This window comes from Schistocerca americana, chromosome 1 (assembly GCF_021461395.2).
Source record: "Schistocerca americana isolate TAMUIC-IGC-003095 chromosome 1, iqSchAmer2.1, whole genome shotgun sequence".
NCBI classification, from domain to species: Eukaryota; Metazoa; Arthropoda; class Insecta; order Orthoptera; family Acrididae; genus Schistocerca; species Schistocerca americana.
In genome coordinates this window covers 466,102,236-466,123,031 of record NC_060119.1, presented here as the reverse complement: position 1 = coordinate 466,123,031, position 20,796 = coordinate 466,102,236, and the positions used below count along the sequence as shown (strand labels likewise).

Below are 20,796 nucleotides of genomic sequence, written 5' to 3'. Positions count from 1 at the left end.
TAAAGTACACAAAGGAGAACTGGTTTACTGTTATATTTGTAGTTTTATCATCAGTTATGTACTGCATAATTATTTGTAATCATGAAAGAATTTTTGTTTCAGAAGTCTCAAAAGCCATCTGCGGGTTTGTGAAAAGTACAAAATTATCATTAAGTTGTATTAGCTTATAACAAGAATTATAATAAACTTTTAACTTTTTGACAAGGATCTGAAGCTAAGAGCCCATAAGACCAACAGCCAAAAAGTACAACTGATTAAAACTTGTGAGACTAACTATTACACACATATGTACACTGATAAGCAACTGAATTAAGTCACACCTACCTAGTACTATGTATCATTGTTTACCTATCTAGTACTGTGTATTATTGTTGTCCACATGTTTGTGGTGATGGATTTTTTTGTTGTTTCATGAGAGACGAAGTGTCGGGGAAACATCCTGATCCATAATCAGCTACCATTTAAATCAGAAAATAAAACCAGTTCACTCTATTCTGTAAAAGAGAGGATATAGTAAATTTTAACGTTAAAAATTCTTGGCTATGCATAGTGATCAGAGCTGGAATTGCAAATCAGTGTCATGTATCTTCTTAAATACTTGGGTTAAGAAGCATTTGCTGCATGTGTAACTGCAGATTCTGTTGATGATGAAAACACCACAAAGTTGTGGAGCAGCTGGTCAGTAACTCTTCAATGTACACTTCCTCTCTCAACACTATAGCTAGAGTCACAGAGATGTAGAAGCTGGGGTTTGTAGGACCTCTCATGTTCCTATTTTCTGCCTGTAACAAAAAGCATTTCCCTCACCCTCCAACTCTAAACACATGCTGCTGCCTCAGTGAAATTTTGCCAAGTAGCATAATAAAGAAACAACTACTAGTTAACAGAGTTCTATCACAAACATGGTTTCTGGTACAACAGTATACTTGTTTTACATAGCTGCTGACTACCCTGCTGATCTGGGCTTAACAATGGAGTTCATATGGTGTCATATGACCTTGAAGGTCAGCAAGTGGGTAAAATAAAAAAGTAGCAAACATGTTATTTACCTGAAGGATTCTGATTTTTGTCGACTCAAAACTGGGGCAAGGTGTGATGGTGAACGAAGCAAACAAAAGATGGGAAGGGATATGTAATTTACTTGCCACTCCATACAGTCAATCTTTGTGTAAAAAGTAGCAGAAAGGTATTTTTAAAGGGGGAGAGGGCAGGCAGGTAGTGCAACTTTGGCAGTTCTGCCAGGGGCGCAGTCACACACCACTCTGATAACAAAAGGTCTCACAGTAACACTTACGGCATATACACTGAGGTGACAAAAGCCATGGGACAGCAATATGCATATATACCAATTGCAGCAGTATCACGTACACGAGGTATAAAAGGACAGTGCACCGGTGGAGCTGTCATTTGTACTTAGGTGATTCATGTGAAAAGTTTTCGAGATGATTGTGACCTCACAAAGCGAATTAACAGAATCTGAACACGGGATGGTAGTTGGAGCAAGAAGCATGGGACATTCCATTTTGTAAATCATTAGGTAATTCATTATTCTGACAGCCACAGTGTCAAGAATGTGCTGAGAATGCTGAATTTCAGGCATTATCTCTCACTACAGACATCGCAATGGCCGAAAGCCTTCGCTCAATTACAGAGAGCAGAGATGTTTGCATGACGTCAGCGCTAACAGGCAAGCAACACAGCATGAAATAACCACAGAAATCAATGTGGGATGTACGATGAACATATCCATAACGACAGTGATGCAAAATGTGGCATTAATGGACTATGGCAGCAGATGACCGTGGCAGCAGATTACCGAAGCGAGCGCCTTTGCTAACAGCACATCATCGCCTGCAGCTCGTCTCTTGGGCTCATGACCACATCAATTGAACCCTAGACAACTGGAAAATCGTGGCCTGGTCAGATGAGTCCTGATTTCAGTTGACAAGAGACGGGGGTTGGATTCAAGTCTGGTGCAGACCCTAAGAAACCATGGACCCAAATTGGCAACAAGGCACTGTGCAAGCTAGTGGTAGCTCCATAATGGTGTGAACTGTGTTTACTTTTAATGGATGAGGTCCTCTGGTCCAAATGTACTGATCACTGACAAAGTAGTTATATTCGATTACTTGGAGACTGTATGTAGTCATTCATGGACTTCATGTTGCAAACAATGATGGAATTTTTATGGATGACAGTTTGCCATGTTCCCAGGACACAATTGTTTGAAGATCATTCTGGATAGTTCGAGTGATTGGTTTGGGCACCCATGTAACATTTATGGAACATAATTGAGAGGTCACTTCGTGTACAACATCCTGCGCTGGCAAAACTTTCAAAATTATGGGCAGCTATAGCGGCTGCACGGCTCAGTATTTCTGCAGGAGACTTCTGACAATTTATCACACCCATGCCACATCAAGTTGCTGCATATGCCAGGCAAAATGAGGTCCAATGATATTATGAGGTAACCCACAACTTTTGTCACTTCAGTGGACATCTAACTTCATTAACTTTTAGAACCGCTGCACGACAAATGCCAGGACAAAAATGACTAAGCACTTACAACTCATTGTTCTTTCAAGGGATAGGCTGGCTTGTAACACCATTTTAAGATGTTGGAACAGATGATAAAACTGCTTGGTGAATCTTATGTGCATGACACAGCCATTCCCATGAACTGTTTTGACATAGCATTCAACTGTAGTAGTCCCCTATTTATTAACCCTTTGTCTTCACCATTTCACTTGTAGACTGCTCCAGGTGAAAAGTTATTAGTGGACTGAAGATCATTGCAAACTTCTCATTCATCAGTATCAGGTGGCGGAGCAGAATGAGATGCTTAATCTGGAGGATGACTCTGCACTCTGTACAGTGTTGAAATACTCGTTTTATCCAGTACTGAGAATAACTGCTCAGCCATCATTACACTCTTGAAACTCAATCCAATTAATGTTTAGCTCCATAGTACACAATATTCACAGATTTCACAGAGCAGGATAAACACATTTCACTTTGAGGTCAGTGGGAAACCCATTGTCTGTTGGTTATTGCCATGGCAAATAAATGAGCTACATTGTCACTCTAGGTTGTGAAAGTGTGGGGATAGCAACTAACTGAATCTCCATAATAAGTTTGGGCAAATATGGTATAGCACACAGCTGAAACCCTTAGCACTGTCTAAGCATGGTCGCACATTCTGATGGCAGTTATCAGATTATTTACAACCTATTTATTGCAGATCCTAGCACCAAGTTCTTCCCTGTGCAAGGACCTCATTAGTGTTCCTCTATAATAAGGGAGCAATTTTATCATTGACAATTGCCTCTATTTTGCTTTTGTAGTACTGAAGTGTTTTGAGTGTGGCATTTGAGGAATTAAATAAGGGATCAGTTGGTTGTACCACGGAAATTTACAGTACCTTAGTTCTACAGGTAGGTTGTTATTAAACCAAAATGTTCTATTTGATTGTTGTGTAACTGAAGTGTTCAACATCTTCAGCAACAGATGAGCAATCAAATACAAGTGGACAAGTGAAGTGATTGCTATGTGAAGTTAAAACTTGGAGCTGTTTATTTTTAAAAAAGTGAAGCAAAGGCTTCAGTTGTCTTTCTGCCATGTAAATGCTAACATTAACTGTCACATGTTTTTGCTCAGACATGTTTATTCCTGTTGACTCTTCTGGTAATGGGATGTTATCACTATGTCCCCACTAATATGAATTCGTATAACTGTGATATATATGTACTTTGTACCTGTTCCTGGTTCATTATGCTTTTGCATTTTAGCACTGACGATGACTATGTTATAGTTGAAATATGGATCTGCAATGAACTACAGATTCTGTGACTGACTGCTGTCCTCCATTACACTTTAATATTTGACAGTCACTGTGCACCAATGGATTCCAATTTAGTTACTTTTAAGATTATTTTGGCTGTTGCCCATCCATTCCAGGCAGTTTTCACATGCAGTAAGTTATTTGTATGATGATGGTATGACGGTATATCACACAGTTGAGATAACTGACAAATGGCTTTTACAGAATTATTGTATTTTTTAAAAAGTCTTAGCAACAAATACAAAAAAGTAAATATATACAGCTTGATATTATGTAAGTCACCAGTAAAATTCTCAGGTATGAGATGTGCATCAGTAACTACACATTTACGTTTTGTCTTACACGAGATTCACAGTGACTGGAATGAAGTTCAAACACTTTTCACAAAAATACCAGTTAGTCACTTTCTGATCCAGAGGCAGAGTCTTCATCCTCACTGGTGGGTGGTGTCTTCTCAATTGGTTCTTCAAAATCATCATCATCTTCTTCTTCATCAGACGCCTTTTCTTCCTTTATTTCTTTCTTAACTTCAGGTTTCTTTTCCTTTGGAACACTATCAGCCTTCTTGGTAAAAATTTAGAAGTGGGGAGAAACATTAAAAAAAAAAAAAGATTAGTCATGAAATGTAACAAGAAAGTCAAAATGTGGACAGCTGACAATGGAAGGACAGGTACTCACCTTCTTAGAAGCAGTTTTCTTCTCATCATCACTATCACTACTGTCATCACTTATGTATTCTTTACTCTTATAGGCGCCCGCTTTAACTGGTGAAGGTTTGGATTCACGTTTCTTTGGTTCTTTCTTTTCTTTTTTCTTCTCATCAGCAGGTGGTGGCTTGTACTCCTTCATTGCCTTATTGTATTCTTCTTTTGCCTTTGCTGCTTTTGCTTCCCACTCCTAGTAAACATTTAAAGTATGAAACCAGTTGAATAATGTTTAGCAAGACCACATTTTCTTTTCTTATATTCCATGTTCTATATTGCAAGTAAAATGTACAACGGATGTGTGACATTTCTGGCTGCTGTACAATATGATAATCTTTGTAACACAGGACAGTGTCATTGCTCTTACATTAAGGCTTAGTTTTCCTCTGTCAGCTTATGCAAAAAGCAAAATACACTTCACTGCAAAAGAAAGTCAGTATGCTAAAAGATAAAGCTAAAGGTATTAATATTTTTTTTCCTATAATTTGACTGCCACATTTATATCTGCATCACTGTTTGTATGGAGTTCTCTAACATTTGTAGTTTATATTACTACTATACTAATTAGGATATAAAAAATTTATAGGAAAGAAGTATGTTACTGGCAGTTCTTTCCGCCTAACACACACACACACACACACACACACACACTTTTCAGGTCATCTTCGACTATATACAACACAGTTTTAAGAAACATTGTGAACTGATAACACACAAATGTTAATATACGAATCAAGTTATTTGTTAAAAAATTTATTGGGGAAAACATTGTGACATTGAGTTTTTAATTCTGTAAGTATACGTTTATCTATTTTCTCCATAGACTTAATTACACAATGTAAACGTGCTTTAGATGGCTAAACAGAGCATATATCCTGGTAAGGGCCAATGGTATAAATAAACTATGTGATCGAAAGTATCCGGACACCTGACTAAAAATGACTTCCAAGTTCGTGGTGCACTCAATCGTTAATGCCGGAATTCAATATGGTGTTGACCCACCCTTAGCCTTGATGACAGCTTCCACTCTCGCAGGCATATATACAATCAGGTGCCGGAAGGTTTCTTGGGGAATGGGAGCCCATTCTTCATGGAGTGCTGCACTGAGGAGAGGTATTGACGTCAGTTGGTGAGGCCTGCCACACAGTCAGCATTCCAATACATCCCAAATGTGGTCTATAGGATTCAGGTCACGACTCTGTGCAGGCCAGTCCATTACAGGGATGTTATAGTTGTGTAACCACTTTGCCACAGGCCAAGCATTATGAACAGGTGCTCGACAGTGTTGAAAGATGCAATTGCCATCCCCGGATTGCTCTTCAACAGTGGGAAGCAAGAAGGTGCTTAAAACATCAATGTAGGCCTGTGCTGCAATAGTACCACGCAAAACAACAAGCAGTAACAAGGGGCACAAGACCCCTCCGTAGAAAATACAACCACACCATAACACCACCGCCTCTGGATTTTACTGTTGGCACTACACACGCTGACCGATGACGTTCACCGGGCATTCGCCATACCCACATGCTGACATCAGATCGGCACATTGTGTACCGTGATTTGTCACTCTTTCCACTGTTCAATTGTCCAATGTTTACACTTTTTACACCAAGTGAGGCGCTGTTTGGCATTTACTGGCGGTGATGTTTGGCTAATGAGCAGCCACTTGACCATGAAATCCGAGTTTTCTCACCTCCCACCTAACTGACAGAGTATTTGCAGTGGAGCCTGACACAGTTTGGAATTCCTGTGTAATGGTCTGGATAGATGTCTGCCTGTTACACATTACAACCCTCTTCAACTGTCAGCGGTCTCTGTCAGTCAACAGACGAGGTTGACCTGTACGGTTTTGTGCTATACGTGTCCCTTCATGTTTCCACTTCACTATCACATCGGAAACAGCGGACCTAGGGATGTTTAGGAGTGTGAAAATCTCACGTACAGATGTATGGCACCCATTCACCTGACCACGATCGAAGTCTGAATTCCACAGAGCGCTCAATTCTGCTCTCTCACGATGTCTAATATCTACTGACATCGCTGATATCGAGTACCTGGCAGTAGGTGGCAGCACAATGCAACTAATGTAAAAAACATATGTATTTTGAGGATGTCCAGATACCTTTGATCACACTGTACTGTGTAACACTAAACTTTGATCAACTGAATGAAAGTCGGTGCTGATCTAAATTAGCACGAAATAAACTTAACAACGCAAAAAAAAAAAAATAATCAGCTGTTGACACGATTTCCATTCTTTGACCACAGATCCTAATCATGCAGCATAGATACATAATACAGGGTGTATCAAAAAGAATCATCCAATTTTTAAAAAATTGTAACTATTACATTATTTGAGACATGCGCGCGAATGATGTACTGTTGGGAAGAGCATCGAAGTTTTACATGGTTACCGGTAGGTAGCAAATTGGTGCATCTGGAAGTGAGGGAATTTTTAAATCAAAGGATTAGTGAACGATGGATTGGTTGCAATGGACCAAATGATTCAGCCTTACATTACTGGCCTCTAAGGTCACCAGACCTGACTCTGTGTGATTCTTGTGGGGGTTTACAAAAGACTATTAATGTACCTCCATTACCAACGACAATGAATGAACTGCTGTGGAAGGTGGAAGCTGTAACTCAAGACATGCTCGCTGCTGTGTGGGAACAATTTGAATACCGCATTGACATATGCCGTGCATCTCAATGGGGGGGGGGGGGGGGGGGGTAGTACTGAACACCTATGAAAAGATATTAAAAAAACTTTTTGAGTTTCCCATATTTAAAAAAAAAAAAAAAAAAAAAAAAAATCATTGTGTATGTTGATTAGTTTCAGAAATATAGATGTGCCCAATATGGTGATTCTTTTTGGTACACAATGTATTTATTATCAAAAGTGTTGTGATGGAGGAAAGTAAGCAGGAAAAGCTGCGACCTTCAAACTTCTCCCCAGTTGAAAAAGATTTATTGCTTGAAATTGTATTGTTTCAGCATAAAGACACAACAGAGGTCAAAAAACCCAAAGTTACTGTGACCAATAAAGAAAAGACATGGAAAAAAGTAGCTGTTGACTTTGATTTACATAGAGAAAAATGGTGATTGGATGAGTTTAAAAATGTGTTATAACAATATTAAGAAAAGGACCAAGAAAGCATTCATGCCTTTACAATTGTTACATTTCATCTTTATGTAACTGCACATGGTGTGCAAACTGGAGCACAAATGTTGTCAGAACCTTTCAAGGTTGAATGCATAAAACTGGGGGCAGTGATTTTATCAGACCTACTGTTACAGACGGACAGAAGCTAACTGCTGTTCTAAAGTCATAATTTATTCTTATTTCCAACTCCTACAATAACTGTACAGATTTTATTGTGAAGTTATAAGCGGTCATCTGTATCCACTGTAGTATGTTCTGACAAAAATTTTTAAAGCAAATATGCTGCCTGAAAAGTGCCTTATAATATTATAAGTTATGATCTTGTTCATTTCTTGTTTTGACAGAGATTTAAACGACACTAAATGTAGTTGCTCCTTGCAACATCAGTAAATGAGATAATACAAATAAACTTAATTTTATCCTTGTTGATGACAATGGAAATAAGGGGAATTTATTTACGTTGAGCTGGTAAGAATGATAATGCAAGTTAACTATAGCAGCACAACACTGTTATTTTGAAATAAAAATAACTTCTAACTACAACACACAAGCCAGGATTCTGTAAATAAAATCTTCAGTGTCTTTACTGCATCCCAAGAAACAAGAAAATGGGGGCAGTCTGATCTGAAAATATCAGTTAAAAAAAAAAAAAAAAGGTTGGAGTGCCTCAAGTGTGAACGTAAAAGTACACAGCATGCTTGCAGAACATGTATTAAGAATGGCAACATTAAAAGTAGTCAAAGAAATTAAAGAACTGGGGCTAAAAGAAAATCAGGCTTTCAAACTCTCAACTGGTAAATCTATTCCACTTTTGTAGCAGTTTTTGTACGTAAATACTTCGTTAATAAATTCTGCACTAACTGCATCATGACTCCTGCTAGCTTAATTATCTGATGGCACTGGAATTTTTTTGTAGATGAACACAGTGTCACATATTTCAGGCCCTTCATCTAAGGCACTGATAGCTATATTGTACTGTGCAAGCAAAATTCTGCAGCTATCAAAGCTGCTGCACAATTTTTTTGAACACTCCTAAATTTAAACAACTCAGCATTTTCCACATTAACAAACACTACCAGAGGTGAAAAAAGTGGCAAATGGGGGAGGGGGGATCCAAGAACTGACTAGAGATTGAACCTGACTATTCCAGGACACAACTACTGAGCCACATTCTGACAGTTACTAACTTAGGTCTGTTCAAAAAATTCCAAGACATTCGTAATTTTGTGGCAATTGTGCGTTGGAGCGAAATGAGGTTGGAATCCCTGCACACGCCTGTGTTTAATGTGTAACTGCCAGAAGTTTCATTGTTGCTTATCTGTTAGTTTTTGTTCAGTGCTGTATTGCGTATAGCATTGTCTCGCACAGTCTGCAAATTTCGAGGTGGCAGAGTTAGAGGAGTGACACGTCTGCTTTAGATTTTTCGTGAAACTCAAGAAAATCTGTATAGAGAGAAACCAAAAGACGCAGGAAGCCTACAGTGATGAGTATTTAAGCCATACTCTGTGTCACAAATGGTTCACATGGTTTAAAAATGGTTACACAGAAGTTACACATGACCCTCACTCAGGATGCCCTTCGTTGTCTACCAACAATGCTTGTCAGGAATGTCAACGAAATTGTGTGTGCCTGTCAAAGAATGACTGCCCAAGAGATTGCAGTAGAATATAATATTTCAGTTGGATCATGCAACAAAATCCTGACACAGTTTTTTGGAATGCATCGTGTTGCCGCCAATTTTGCCTTTTTGCCCCATGGGTCACGAGTCAAGACCAGAAAGATCTTTGCCTCCCAATCTGTGAAGAGTTTTGGATTGCACAAATGAGCCGAAATGTTCCTTAAGAGAATCATAACTGGTGATGAGAAGTGAGTTTACAGTTATGATGAAGAGACCAAGGTTCAGTATTCACAATGGGCCAGGAAATGTTCTCCAAGACAAAACAAAGCTCATCAAGTCAGGTCAAATGTCAAAGTCATTCTAATAGTTTTCTTTTTTCTGACTTTTGAAGGATTAGTTTATCATGAATTTGTGCCACAAGGACAAACTGTTAATCAATGGTACTATTGGGACGTTTTGTGACACCTACGAGAAAATGTGAGAAGGAAGCGGCCTGAAATGTGGTGAGACATTTCATGGCTCTTGCATTATAACAACACATCCACAGATTCATCCCCGTTGGTGTGTGACTACTGCACAAAAAATGAAATCATTGTGCTGCCTCATCCTCCATGGCCTCCAGATCTGGTCCCTGCGGACTTTTTTTTAATTTATTTCTGAAGTTGAAAACCCTGTTGAAAGGATGGACATTTACAACAATAGACGAGACAAAAGAAAATTCACAGACTGTGCTTCACATGATCCAGTAAGATACGTACCAAAGCTGCTTCCAGAAGCGTAAACGGCATTGTGAGTGGTGTATCAATTGTGGAAGAGAGTATTTCGAAGGTGATCATGTACAATAAGTAAAAGGTAAATGTAGAAAAATTATACAAATTTCCGGAATTTTTTTGAACAGATCTTGTACATATGCTACTTCTGTTCATCATGTGTGAGTGGTTATCATAGCGGTTTACACACTTGTTTTACAGTACAACATTTATGAGTTGTGTAGTTACTGTTATTTGAGCTTAGCCCTCTGTTACAAATGTGCTAGCTGCAATCCGTACACGGGACGGCTTTTTCTTCACCTCTTTACTCCTCCCCACGCTGGGAGACCACCTTCCAGCCACTCTACCTGTGAACTGGTCCTGCTACCTGACCCAGCTCCATTCTGCTGATCATTGGAAGTGTGCTTCTGAGTATAATTTGTTGAAGAGTGGATCAGTAATTTATTCAATACTGACAACACGGTATGTGCTTCATAATTGTGACTCCAAATGTGCTAGAAGCACAGAAGATGCATAAAATGTTTTGAAAGAGTACACAGCATTCCAGATGGTCCCCACTTTCTAAAGCTTTGGAAAAGTACAGCACAGGCAATAAATTAATTCTGATTTTACAAGGAAGTAGTATTATTATATTAATTACATAGGCCAATTACTATGGAGGGCTGGATAGTAACATGTTGGATAATAAATAGTCTACTGTAAATACAGTTACTCTAACAACTTAAGTTTTTCACTTTAAAAATGCTCGAGAAATCAATCACTGCATAGATGAGCACACAGGTATGTCAATGTTGTTTTAAGCCTAAGGATTACATCTGTACTGGAATTTTGAGTTGGATATTAGCGGGCTATGATGAAGGTGAAGTGTCAATTTCGATTAATCTCAGTAATATTGTGCTCTTTCATGGTTACTTTTCCATAAACCTGCTGTCTTACATATATTCATAAATAGAGACCAGAAAAATTAGCATTTTGGAATAAATGTGAATTCTACCCCAATATGCAAAATTACTTAACAGATGCTATTTTACAGTGAACTGTATCCAGAGGAACTATTTTATCAGAGAGAATTCAAAACAGCTTTATTATCTGCTTATAATATTAGAAACTTAACCAATTTCCAGTTAATGGTATTGTACATCATCTGGTGAAGCCCAGTTGGGTAAGGTAAAGTGCATAAGAACCTGTTTGCAAAATAAAAAGTGTATGAATGTAATGTCGCATCAATGCACTCAATAATTACATTTCATGCAAATTGTGGACGATTACATAGTTTGTCTAAAAAAAACGCCATGTGAAGGACCTAGCATTTTATAACAAAGAAACACCTATGCTCGTTTGTCAGCTAAAGCTCAAAAGCTGGTGTAATGTGGACACTTTTAAGGTGGGAATTTAGGTGACGGATGTTTTGAACTGTGTTTGCATCGAATACCAGTACAGGTCAGGCCTGAACAATACCCTGCTAACCTCAACAAGCAATAATTGTGTGGTAGCTGCCCGTTAATGCTGTGTGTTGCGCATTGCCAATTGTTTTATTTTCTTATTTTGAAGATAAGTGAAGCGAGTAATCCTGGTCCACCCTGGATTTTGATTATGACGCTTACAACACCAGAAGATATCAGTGATCCCTCTGACAATGTGTCAGTACTGCTGTAGGCTGCTGTCCTGGGGTAGAGGGGCGGGGCTTGTTTGTCTTCGCCACTCCTCTCCCCACTGGTGATCAAAGTTATAGTTTGTTTACACTCATGGCCTTCGGCTACTATAGCCTAAAGTGCCCAAACTCTGTTCTATAGTGATTGGAAAACAAAATGTAACTTTTTTTGACTGCACTGAAATTCTTTCCCTACCATTAAAATATAGTTGCTGTATGTTCAGTTCTATTTCTATGCTAAGTGCTTTGTCAGTTCTACCTGTAGCGTTATCAAGCGTAGGTCAAACGGCTATGAATTCCTATGAAAGATAGAAATTAAAAGTCAGCAGATTTTGTAATCACTGAATTGGGCGGGAAAAGGCAAATAACGTCTAGAAACCATTAAATCGGTGACACATTCAGTTCACCGGCGGGAAAATGATACTGCTGCTTTTCAATAGTGCAATCATCTTACAGCAAAACAAAGGCCCTTTCAAAGAACTGCGGCTTTGTTTGTCCTCACTCATGTGGCAAAACAAATTTTATATATTTTCCACGTTTGTTCATTCTATTCACAAAATGTTAGTGACGCAGCTGACTGGACATACGGGCCACTAATGAAATATTTATCATCTGATTTTAAGAAAACTATTTGACAACAAAATTTGATTCGTTCACATTTTACAGTTTCATGTTTTCGCTCAATAAATGACTGAATTTCCTTTCATTACTTTGTCTCAGTTACTGTGCTGCATCCAACGAAATAAAGCATTTCAAAATAATTTAAGATTTTTGCAGAGAAAAAAAACACATTGCTAGACTTTCCACATGGTTCATTTTACATCACTGATTGCACTGTATGAAATATGGCTAACATATTGAAATTGTATTTAAAGTTGAGAACAGAGCTATATATATCATTGTTCTCAAGACACTGGTTTTTATATCCACAGGAGGGTTGAGGGAGTTGCATCCAGTGTTATTTCCAAGCAAAACATGAATCATGTGGTCACAACACCCTCATACTTCACAAACAGTTCAAAATATCTAAACAAGGTGTTTTTCAAATGGTAGCATGCAAAAAGGCACATATATTTTTATGTGATTAACGCTCAAAACATTTTGATCTGTTGAGCTATTGACATAGCTATAATTTTTTCCCTGGAGAAATGTAATTTCTTTACAGCATTTAATATTTAGTCAAAAAAGAATATTGTAGCATTGACCAACATTAATATTTACAATATCCTACATAGGATAATCAGCTTTAATCAAAACCTGTTTTGTGTTAGGTCACAACATGTAACTGCAGTGCAAGAAAATGTTTTAATTATTTCTGTTTCCACCGAGATCTTTTGCTTATTTACAACCTTTAGAATGCATCACAGTTACAAGTAATATCAGCTAGCCAGCTAGTCTCTCCAGCAGAACTACTGCAATAGGTTTTACATGGAGGCATCTGATACTCTGCTTCAGTTTCTTTTCTCCTGTGTTAACAAGTACCAGGTGTAATTCATGTCATGAACTTCACAATTTATTTCTCTGTACAAAAACAGTGACATGCAATTTTCTAAATCAAAAATAATATCTGCACTCATTACTTACATAGCTGATGATTATCTAACCTTAATGGGGAGGGGGGGCAATCCAAGCTTCAGATGTGAGAGTGTGGTGTGTTCACATAATTACTTAATAATTTTTGTGATAATAACTTCTTTATTACTTGTATCTGCACAAAACGATGGTTTTGTTTTGGAATATCATTTGGATGTGAACTGACGATTGTAGCTGAACTTTACCCTGTTCATGAAATTTCTTCGGTCAAAAATGATCCTAATTCAAGTTGATATAATCTGCGATCAGAGTTTGTACAATACAGATTTCCATGTTCAGTCTGATCTGAGGTCATTTACTGCGTTAATCTTAGGCAAACTGCTTCATACAATCAGCCCAAGTCTGCTGTCTTTCATACTTACTGATTTATCCTTTAACTCCCTCCACATTTCTCCACCTTTCTTTGCAATTTCTGTCACTGCAATACCCGGATTGTCGGCCTTAATCTTCTCACGTGAAGCATTTAACCACATCATGAATGCAGTTGCAGGACGCTTGGGCTTATTTTCATCTTTCTCTTTCTTTTCTCTTTTCTTTCTTGGTTTTTCAGACTGCAACAATCAAAAAGTTGGCATCATTCAAACATTATTAATATATCTGTAAAAAATTGCTCTAAGAATAACAACTGTGTCACACATATAAAAAGATAAAGAAAGAAAGACGTACAACAGTCTTTGCTTTCTTGGGAGGCTTTTCCTTCTTTTCTTTTTCTTCCTTTTTCTCCTTCTTTTTCTCCTTGTCTGAACCACCTTCATCAGAGTCCTCTTCTGAATCAGATGGGCTAGGATTACTATCATACCTGTGAAACAAATTTCAGCTTATTTCCGTACAAACATTTTTAGAATGTTAACATATCATTTACAAATTCATAAACAATTACAGTGCAGTTTCATTTGAGGACAGTCAACATTTCCTGTTTATAAACATTACAGCAAGAATTTAATACTGCAGAAACAGCTGAACAGCACATACATGTTCATGGATATAAAAACTTACTGCCAGTACATCTAAATCCCCTAAGCATATCTGTTACACTTTTGTTCTGTGTGTACCAACCTGTTATGGGGAATGTCAATGAACTCACTTCAATGTATGCAGTCATTAATACTTGACAGGAACTCCAAGTGCTGGAGAAATACTCTGGAATTAGTATCTTTATCATCTTTTGTGTGTGTTCCCTTACAGATACAATGCACTTTCCTACAACCCTTCCAACCCCTTTTGACACTGCATAATTTATTAATTAAAGCTTTCATCTACAGTATACTAGTTGAAAAGCTGAGTGGCTGAAAATATTCTACAAAATGTTTACGTAGTTGTCAAAAGTTAGAGCAACACAATTTGATGATTTAATAAAGGCCACAATATTATAATAGGATACTGCTTTCACACACCAGAAACCCTTGCTTGTTCCCAAAGCACAAAAAGAGAAACCTAGGGTATGGTAACATCTCTTATCCGAAACAAGGACAGACGCTATCGTCATTCACAAGAAAAAGCCATAAATCGATTTAGAAGCTATTCAGTTTAGTTAATTGGCAAGGATAAGTACGGCAGCAGTTTAAGGAAAGAAATTGGTGAAGATATGGAACTACCTGAATGAAACTGTGCATCAACACAGAAAGATATAAATTGATGTGTAAATTAAAGTTTATTGAAAAAGCATGCAAGTCAAGAAAGGTAATTTCCCAGGAAATGTTCATATTCTGCTTAAAACAACTTAATTTTTTTACTGTCAGCATATGTCACACCATGACAACTGTGTAAGGTCTAGTTTATTCTAAAAAATATGTACAACTTCACACTGCTGACCTTTAACAGTTTCTCCCTAAGTCCATCAGTTGCCAACAAATTCATTTGAAATATACTGCAGTATGCCCTAGTACATTAGACGGTACAAAAAGTGTTTGCCTCGACAACTTTACTACAGTAAGAAAACAAAATAATTATGAGCTACAGTAATGCAATCACTAAATTTAGGTACTGTTCCAAATTCGGCAAGAAAACCATAATTTAAAAAAAAGGTGGCTTACTCTTCTGCAACATCACTTTCAACTTCATTTGGCTTAAAATCTTCATCTGTTGAAGATTCATCTGACTCGCCACCTCCCTCATCATCTCGTTCCTCAGCTTCAGCTTTAACACGTGCCAGGTATGCATCTGGTTCATCTTCCTGATCTGAATCACCAAAGTCTTCTGCATATGAAAGTTTGTCCTGCAATGCATTTAAAATTAGATTGAAATTTACATGACTGTCTCATAGTATACCAAACGGTGACACTCACTTTTAAGAGAAAGAGAGATACTGAAGAAATCTGAACAAAAAGGTAATAATGGAGCCAACCAGATTAACCACACAGATTGTGGAATTCTGTAACAGTTGCACTAATATTAACATTTAATTAGTAAAATGGATTGATGCAGTGAAAGAAAATCTGAAAGAACCAGCAGTAACACAACAGGATGCGTTACACAAAAACTTTGAGGGAAATATTCTTGACTGGATTGGGAAAACAACTTAGTCTAACAACAGAAAATGAGCCCATCCTGAGAGAAAGCAAATAATATCATCACGAGGAATAACTTTAAAATCTGAAATGCTCTTTGTTCTACAAGGACCCAGTAGGGCCAGCCAGAAGAGAACAACAATAACTGACTGCCCCTCATTCTTACAACAGGTCAGTCAGAGCTGCAGTAATGCAATCACTAAATTTAGGTACTGTTCCAAGTTCGGCAAGAAAACCATAATTTAAAAAAAGGTGGCTTACGCTTCTGCAACATCACTTTCAACTTCATTTGGCTTAAAATCTTCATCTGTTGAAGATTCATCTGACTCGCCACCTCCCTCATCATCTCGTTCCTCAGCTTCAGCTTTAACACATGCCAGGTATGTTGTTCATGTGTCCTGGAGTCTGTGTGACCTGCTCTTCCTTTTTAAACTTCCCCAACCTATCCATCTCTTTACTCTCAGACGAAACAACTTACAGATTCAAAAGATAGGATAGTGTACGTACTTTTATTTGCATGTCCCAGCAACACTAAATATTTTGCTTTCTGGTATAGGTACTGACCAACAATTCTGTCTTCAAAACAATTGACAATAATGCCTGTTACCAAAACATCAACACTGATCAGCCGCTGACCTACTATCATTATAAACCTATCCAAGCAATAGAAGCATCACTGGGTGAAGAATGACTATTAGTCATACACTTGCATGGTGCATGTAGTATCAAAGAGGATGTTGTTCATGTGTAGAATGGGGAAGGGATGTAATTTCAGTTTGACTGAGGGCAGATTGTGATGGCCTGGAGACTCAGCATGAGCATTTTGGTAACTACATGACTTGTCAGATGTTCGAAGAGTGTAATGGTGAGTGTCTTCCACACATGGTAAAACCAAGGTGAAATCATGTCCAGACGTTGTGGGGTTGGGCGGCCATCCCTCATTACAGATGTTGGATGCCACAGTCTGGGCAGACTGGTAATACAGGGCAGGCGGCAAACTGTGGCAGAAATAACATCAGACTTTAATGCTGGGCAGAGTACAAGTGTATCTGAACATACAGTGTACTAAACACTCCTAACAATGGGCCTCCACAGCAGAAGAGCCATGCATGTGGCAATGTTAACAATACGACATCAGCCACAACAACAAATGGGCACTGGATGTTGACAGTCCTGGTTAATCTTCATACCTTCTTCACTGTGCCCTGGGAGAGTGTGAATCTATCACCTTCCAAGGGAACAGCCCCTTGACACCTGTACTACTGGACAGAGACAAACTGGCAGTCACTCCATTATGTTCTGGGGAACATCCATATGGCATCCATGGGTCAAGTGGAGCTAGTGCAAAGCACCATGGGACAAGGAGTATCATACACTGGTTGTAGACCATGTACACCCATTCTTGACAATCACGTCTCCCAAAGGCAGTCACAAGGTCAGAAGTGTGATGGAGTGGTTTGAGGAACACAGTGGCAAGTTCCAATTGATGTGCTGGCCCCCCTAGCTGCCAGATCTGAACCCAATAGAACACATCGGGTATGTGACTGAATGTGGCATCAGAACTCATCGCCCCCCTCCCCCTCCCTGGCATTTATGGACGTTAAGTTACTTGTATGTGCAGATGTGGTGCCAACTACCTCCAGCGACTTACCAAATCCTTATTGCTTCATTGCCATGGTGCATTGCCACTGTTATCTGTGCCAACGGCGTACATACCGGCTATTAGGTAGGTAATCATAATCTGTATACACTGCTTCCACACCAGAACATTATGACCACCTAATAGCCAGTAGTCCACCTTTGGCATGGATAACAGTGGTGACATGGCATAGCATGGAAATAATCAGGCCTTGGTAGGTCACTGGAGGGAGACAACACCAAATCTGCACACACAACTCGCCTAATGCCGTTAAATTCCAGGGGGATAATAAGCTCTGCCGTGAAGTTGAGTTACATCCCAGGTGTATTCAACTGGGTTCACATCTGGCAAGTCGGGCAGCCAGCACATCATTTGGAACTCGCCTCTGTGTTTCTTGAACTGCTCCATCACACTCCTCATCTTGTGGCACGGCGCATTATCTTGTTGAAAAATGCCACTGCCATCAGGGAACACGACTGTCATGAAGGGGTGTACATGGTCTGCACCCAGTTTATGATACTCCTTTCTGTCATAGTGCCTTGCAAGAGCTCCACTGGACCCATGGATTCCCATGTAAATATTCCCCAGAGCGTAATGGAGCTGTCACCAGTTTGTCTCCATCCCACAGTGCAGGTGTCAAGAAGCTGTTCCCCTGGAAGATGATGGATTCGCACCCTCCCATTGGCATGATGGAGAAGGTATCGGGATTAATCAGACCACACAATGCTCTGCCACTGTGTGAGCATCCAATGCTGATGGTCACATGCCTGTTTCAGTTGTAGTTGCCGATGTCATGGCAACATTCATGGATCATTGGTTGCGGAGGCCCATCTCTAGGAGTGTTTGGTGCACTATGTATTCAGAAACATTTTTATGTTGCACAGCATTAAAGTCTGAAGTTAGTTCTGCCACAATTCGCTGCCTGTCCGGCTTATAATGTCCAACATCTGTAATGATGGGTCGCCACCCCACCCCATGACACCTGGACATAGTTTCACCTTGATTTTGCCACGTGTTGAAAGACACCACAGCTCTCCTTGGACACCTGACAAGTCATTAAGTTTCAAAGTGCTCTTGCCATGTCTTCAGACCATCTCAATTCACCCTCAATAAAATTCAAGTGGATTGCACACTTTCCCCATTCTACACACAGACAGCATGCATGTGACTACTAGCCATTCCTCATCTGGTGACATCGCTATCAGCAGGACGGGTTTATGTAATGGTGACATCGCTATCAGCAGGACGGGTTTATGTAACAGTAGGTCAGTGGTCATAATGTTCTGCCACATACATGTATTTAATATTGTTATAACAAGGACCGTGAAGCATGATAGTGGTATTCAGTATTAAATTCACCAAATATGCCACCGTTTTCACACAGGAGTATGTCATCCTGTCAATGAGGAGGTCATTACAGACTGTCTTAGATAAGGGAAGGAAATTAGATGTGCCTTTTTGAAGGGACCATCCTGGCATTTGCTTTAAGCAGTTTAAGGGCCATGAAAGACCTAAATCTGGATGGCCCAGGGAATCTGAACTGCTCCCCTCCAAAACCTGCATCCAGTGTCTTGCAACAGCGCCTACTTGGAGGACTAGTAACAAAACAGTGGCAGAAGTCTCTTTGTCATTTACCATTTGTAACTTGTATAAATGGAATAACAATGTGGTATTAATAAATTTACCTTAAATGTAGATCCAATAAAGGGTTGTGGTATTTCTGACCACCAAAGCTGCAGTATTATACATGAAAATACTAATTTCAAAATGTACATTTTTCTTTGTATTTACATATGGCTAAAGGTTAATGGCAATAGATAAACTCTCAAGCCCATGGCAAAGCCACAAGGGAAAAAAGGCAATTTCCTCCTCTCTGATAGAATCAATTTGGTAATTATTACACTGCACAAAAGAAGGGGTTTTTTAAGCCCTGTCATCTGCCTCATTGTTGCACTGTAGAGTGAAATTTGGCCAAAGGTACTTAAGGACACTATGGGGCTGCAACCCATTTTGAACATGATCTGACTTCTTTGGGGTGTAGTGTATTCACAAATTTTTACTCTTGGTACACATGATGGAACCTCTAGGTATCATTCAAAACCTTTCGACAAATTTGATCCAAAGCGAAAGGGGTGTTCATGCTTTTTCAGCCCTGCTGCAGCATAATCACAGAGGGTGCAACACTGACATATGCATGGCACAAAGTCTCTCTAAGAACCCCCAGCTCAGCAACAACCTCGGTGCCACCCATGCACCTTTGGTGAGCACTTTAAATATGTACCTCTACAGAGAGAACCCTTGACAATTCCTGGGCACCTGAGAGCAGGCAACCCCTTCAACTCCCTACACCTGAGTGGTGCTACACTGCAGCTCTAGCGCCTACTAGGGGACATGCAGAATATGAGAGTTTTGAAGGAGTTTCATTCTTGCAGGTGCTTAGGAATCAGTCAAGGGTTCTCTCTGTACTGTTGTATTTTTTAAAGTGCTCAACGAATATGGAGGTGTGGCACAGAGGGTGTTGGCAAACTGGGGGTGGGAGGGTCTTACAGGAACCCTCCGTCTTACATGTCAATGTCGCACCTTCCCGTGATCACACTACAGGAGAGTGCAGGACAGCAGGTGTGAAAAACCATACATACTATTTGCTGCTTCAGATCACAAGTGGTTTATATTCAAAACTGGGAATACATTTCACTTTCAAATCCATCAAATGGTTTTGAACGTTTCCTGGTCACTCCAACCAGAGGAAAAATTGTGGCAGCGCTACACTCCAAAGAAGCCTGTCCAAGTTCAAATGAGATATAGTCCCATAATCTCCTTAAAGAAAAAATCATCTGTGGGATGCCAGCAGTGTCAATGGTCGTCGAGAATGTCGTTTTGTTGACCATCACAGTGTTAACCCTTTTTAATTCACTGTAAAATGTTTGCAAATGAATGCCCCAATGAAAGCGGTGGTTTCATTGAAGCCCTTTATGCCACTTCCTGAGGCTTCTTTGTGTCGAGTCTGAGCCTGTTTTCCACCCATAAGAAAACTGCATGATTTCAACAATGGGTATTGTGGTTCTCACACTATCATATAGGCATCAAGAGAATGGGTCAGATGTGGTTACAGGGTTGTGAGGTGACAGCCTTCCCATCATGTGACACTTCTATGGTGGCATAGGGCAGAATTGTGGTGAAATTTGGTGCCAATGTGATATCATTAATCTACTTTACACCTGACTTGCATTTCTGAGCTCTGGCCTTTTTTTTGCTTGTGACAACATCTTGTTGTGCAAAGCATCACTGAGCCCAAGGGTGCGGTCACAAA

General features: G+C 39.3%; 1 protein-coding gene across 2 annotated transcripts in view; it reads right to left on the bottom strand.

The window, feature by feature from the left end:
* Positions 1-4,033: 4,033 nt before the first annotated feature.
* LOC124603563 (FACT complex subunit Ssrp1) overlaps positions 4,034-20,796 on the bottom strand; it is a 91,221-nt gene continuing 74,458 nt past the window's right edge. Inside the window, exons 11-15 of one of the 2 annotated variants that reach the window (XM_047136406.1) lie at positions 15,374-15,555; positions 14,007-14,139; positions 13,703-13,891; positions 4,520-4,738; positions 4,034-4,405 (exon numbers count right to left, since the gene is read on the bottom strand). In XM_047136406.1, coding sequence (XP_046992362.1) covers positions 4,238-4,405; positions 4,520-4,738; positions 13,703-13,891; positions 14,007-14,139; positions 15,374-15,555 — 891 coding nt within the window. In that variant the 3' untranslated portion in view covers positions 4,034-4,237. The remainder of the gene's footprint in view (positions 4,406-4,519; positions 4,739-13,702; positions 13,892-14,006; positions 14,140-15,373; positions 15,556-20,796) is intronic. The other variant, XM_047136407.1, reaches the window with a different exon arrangement.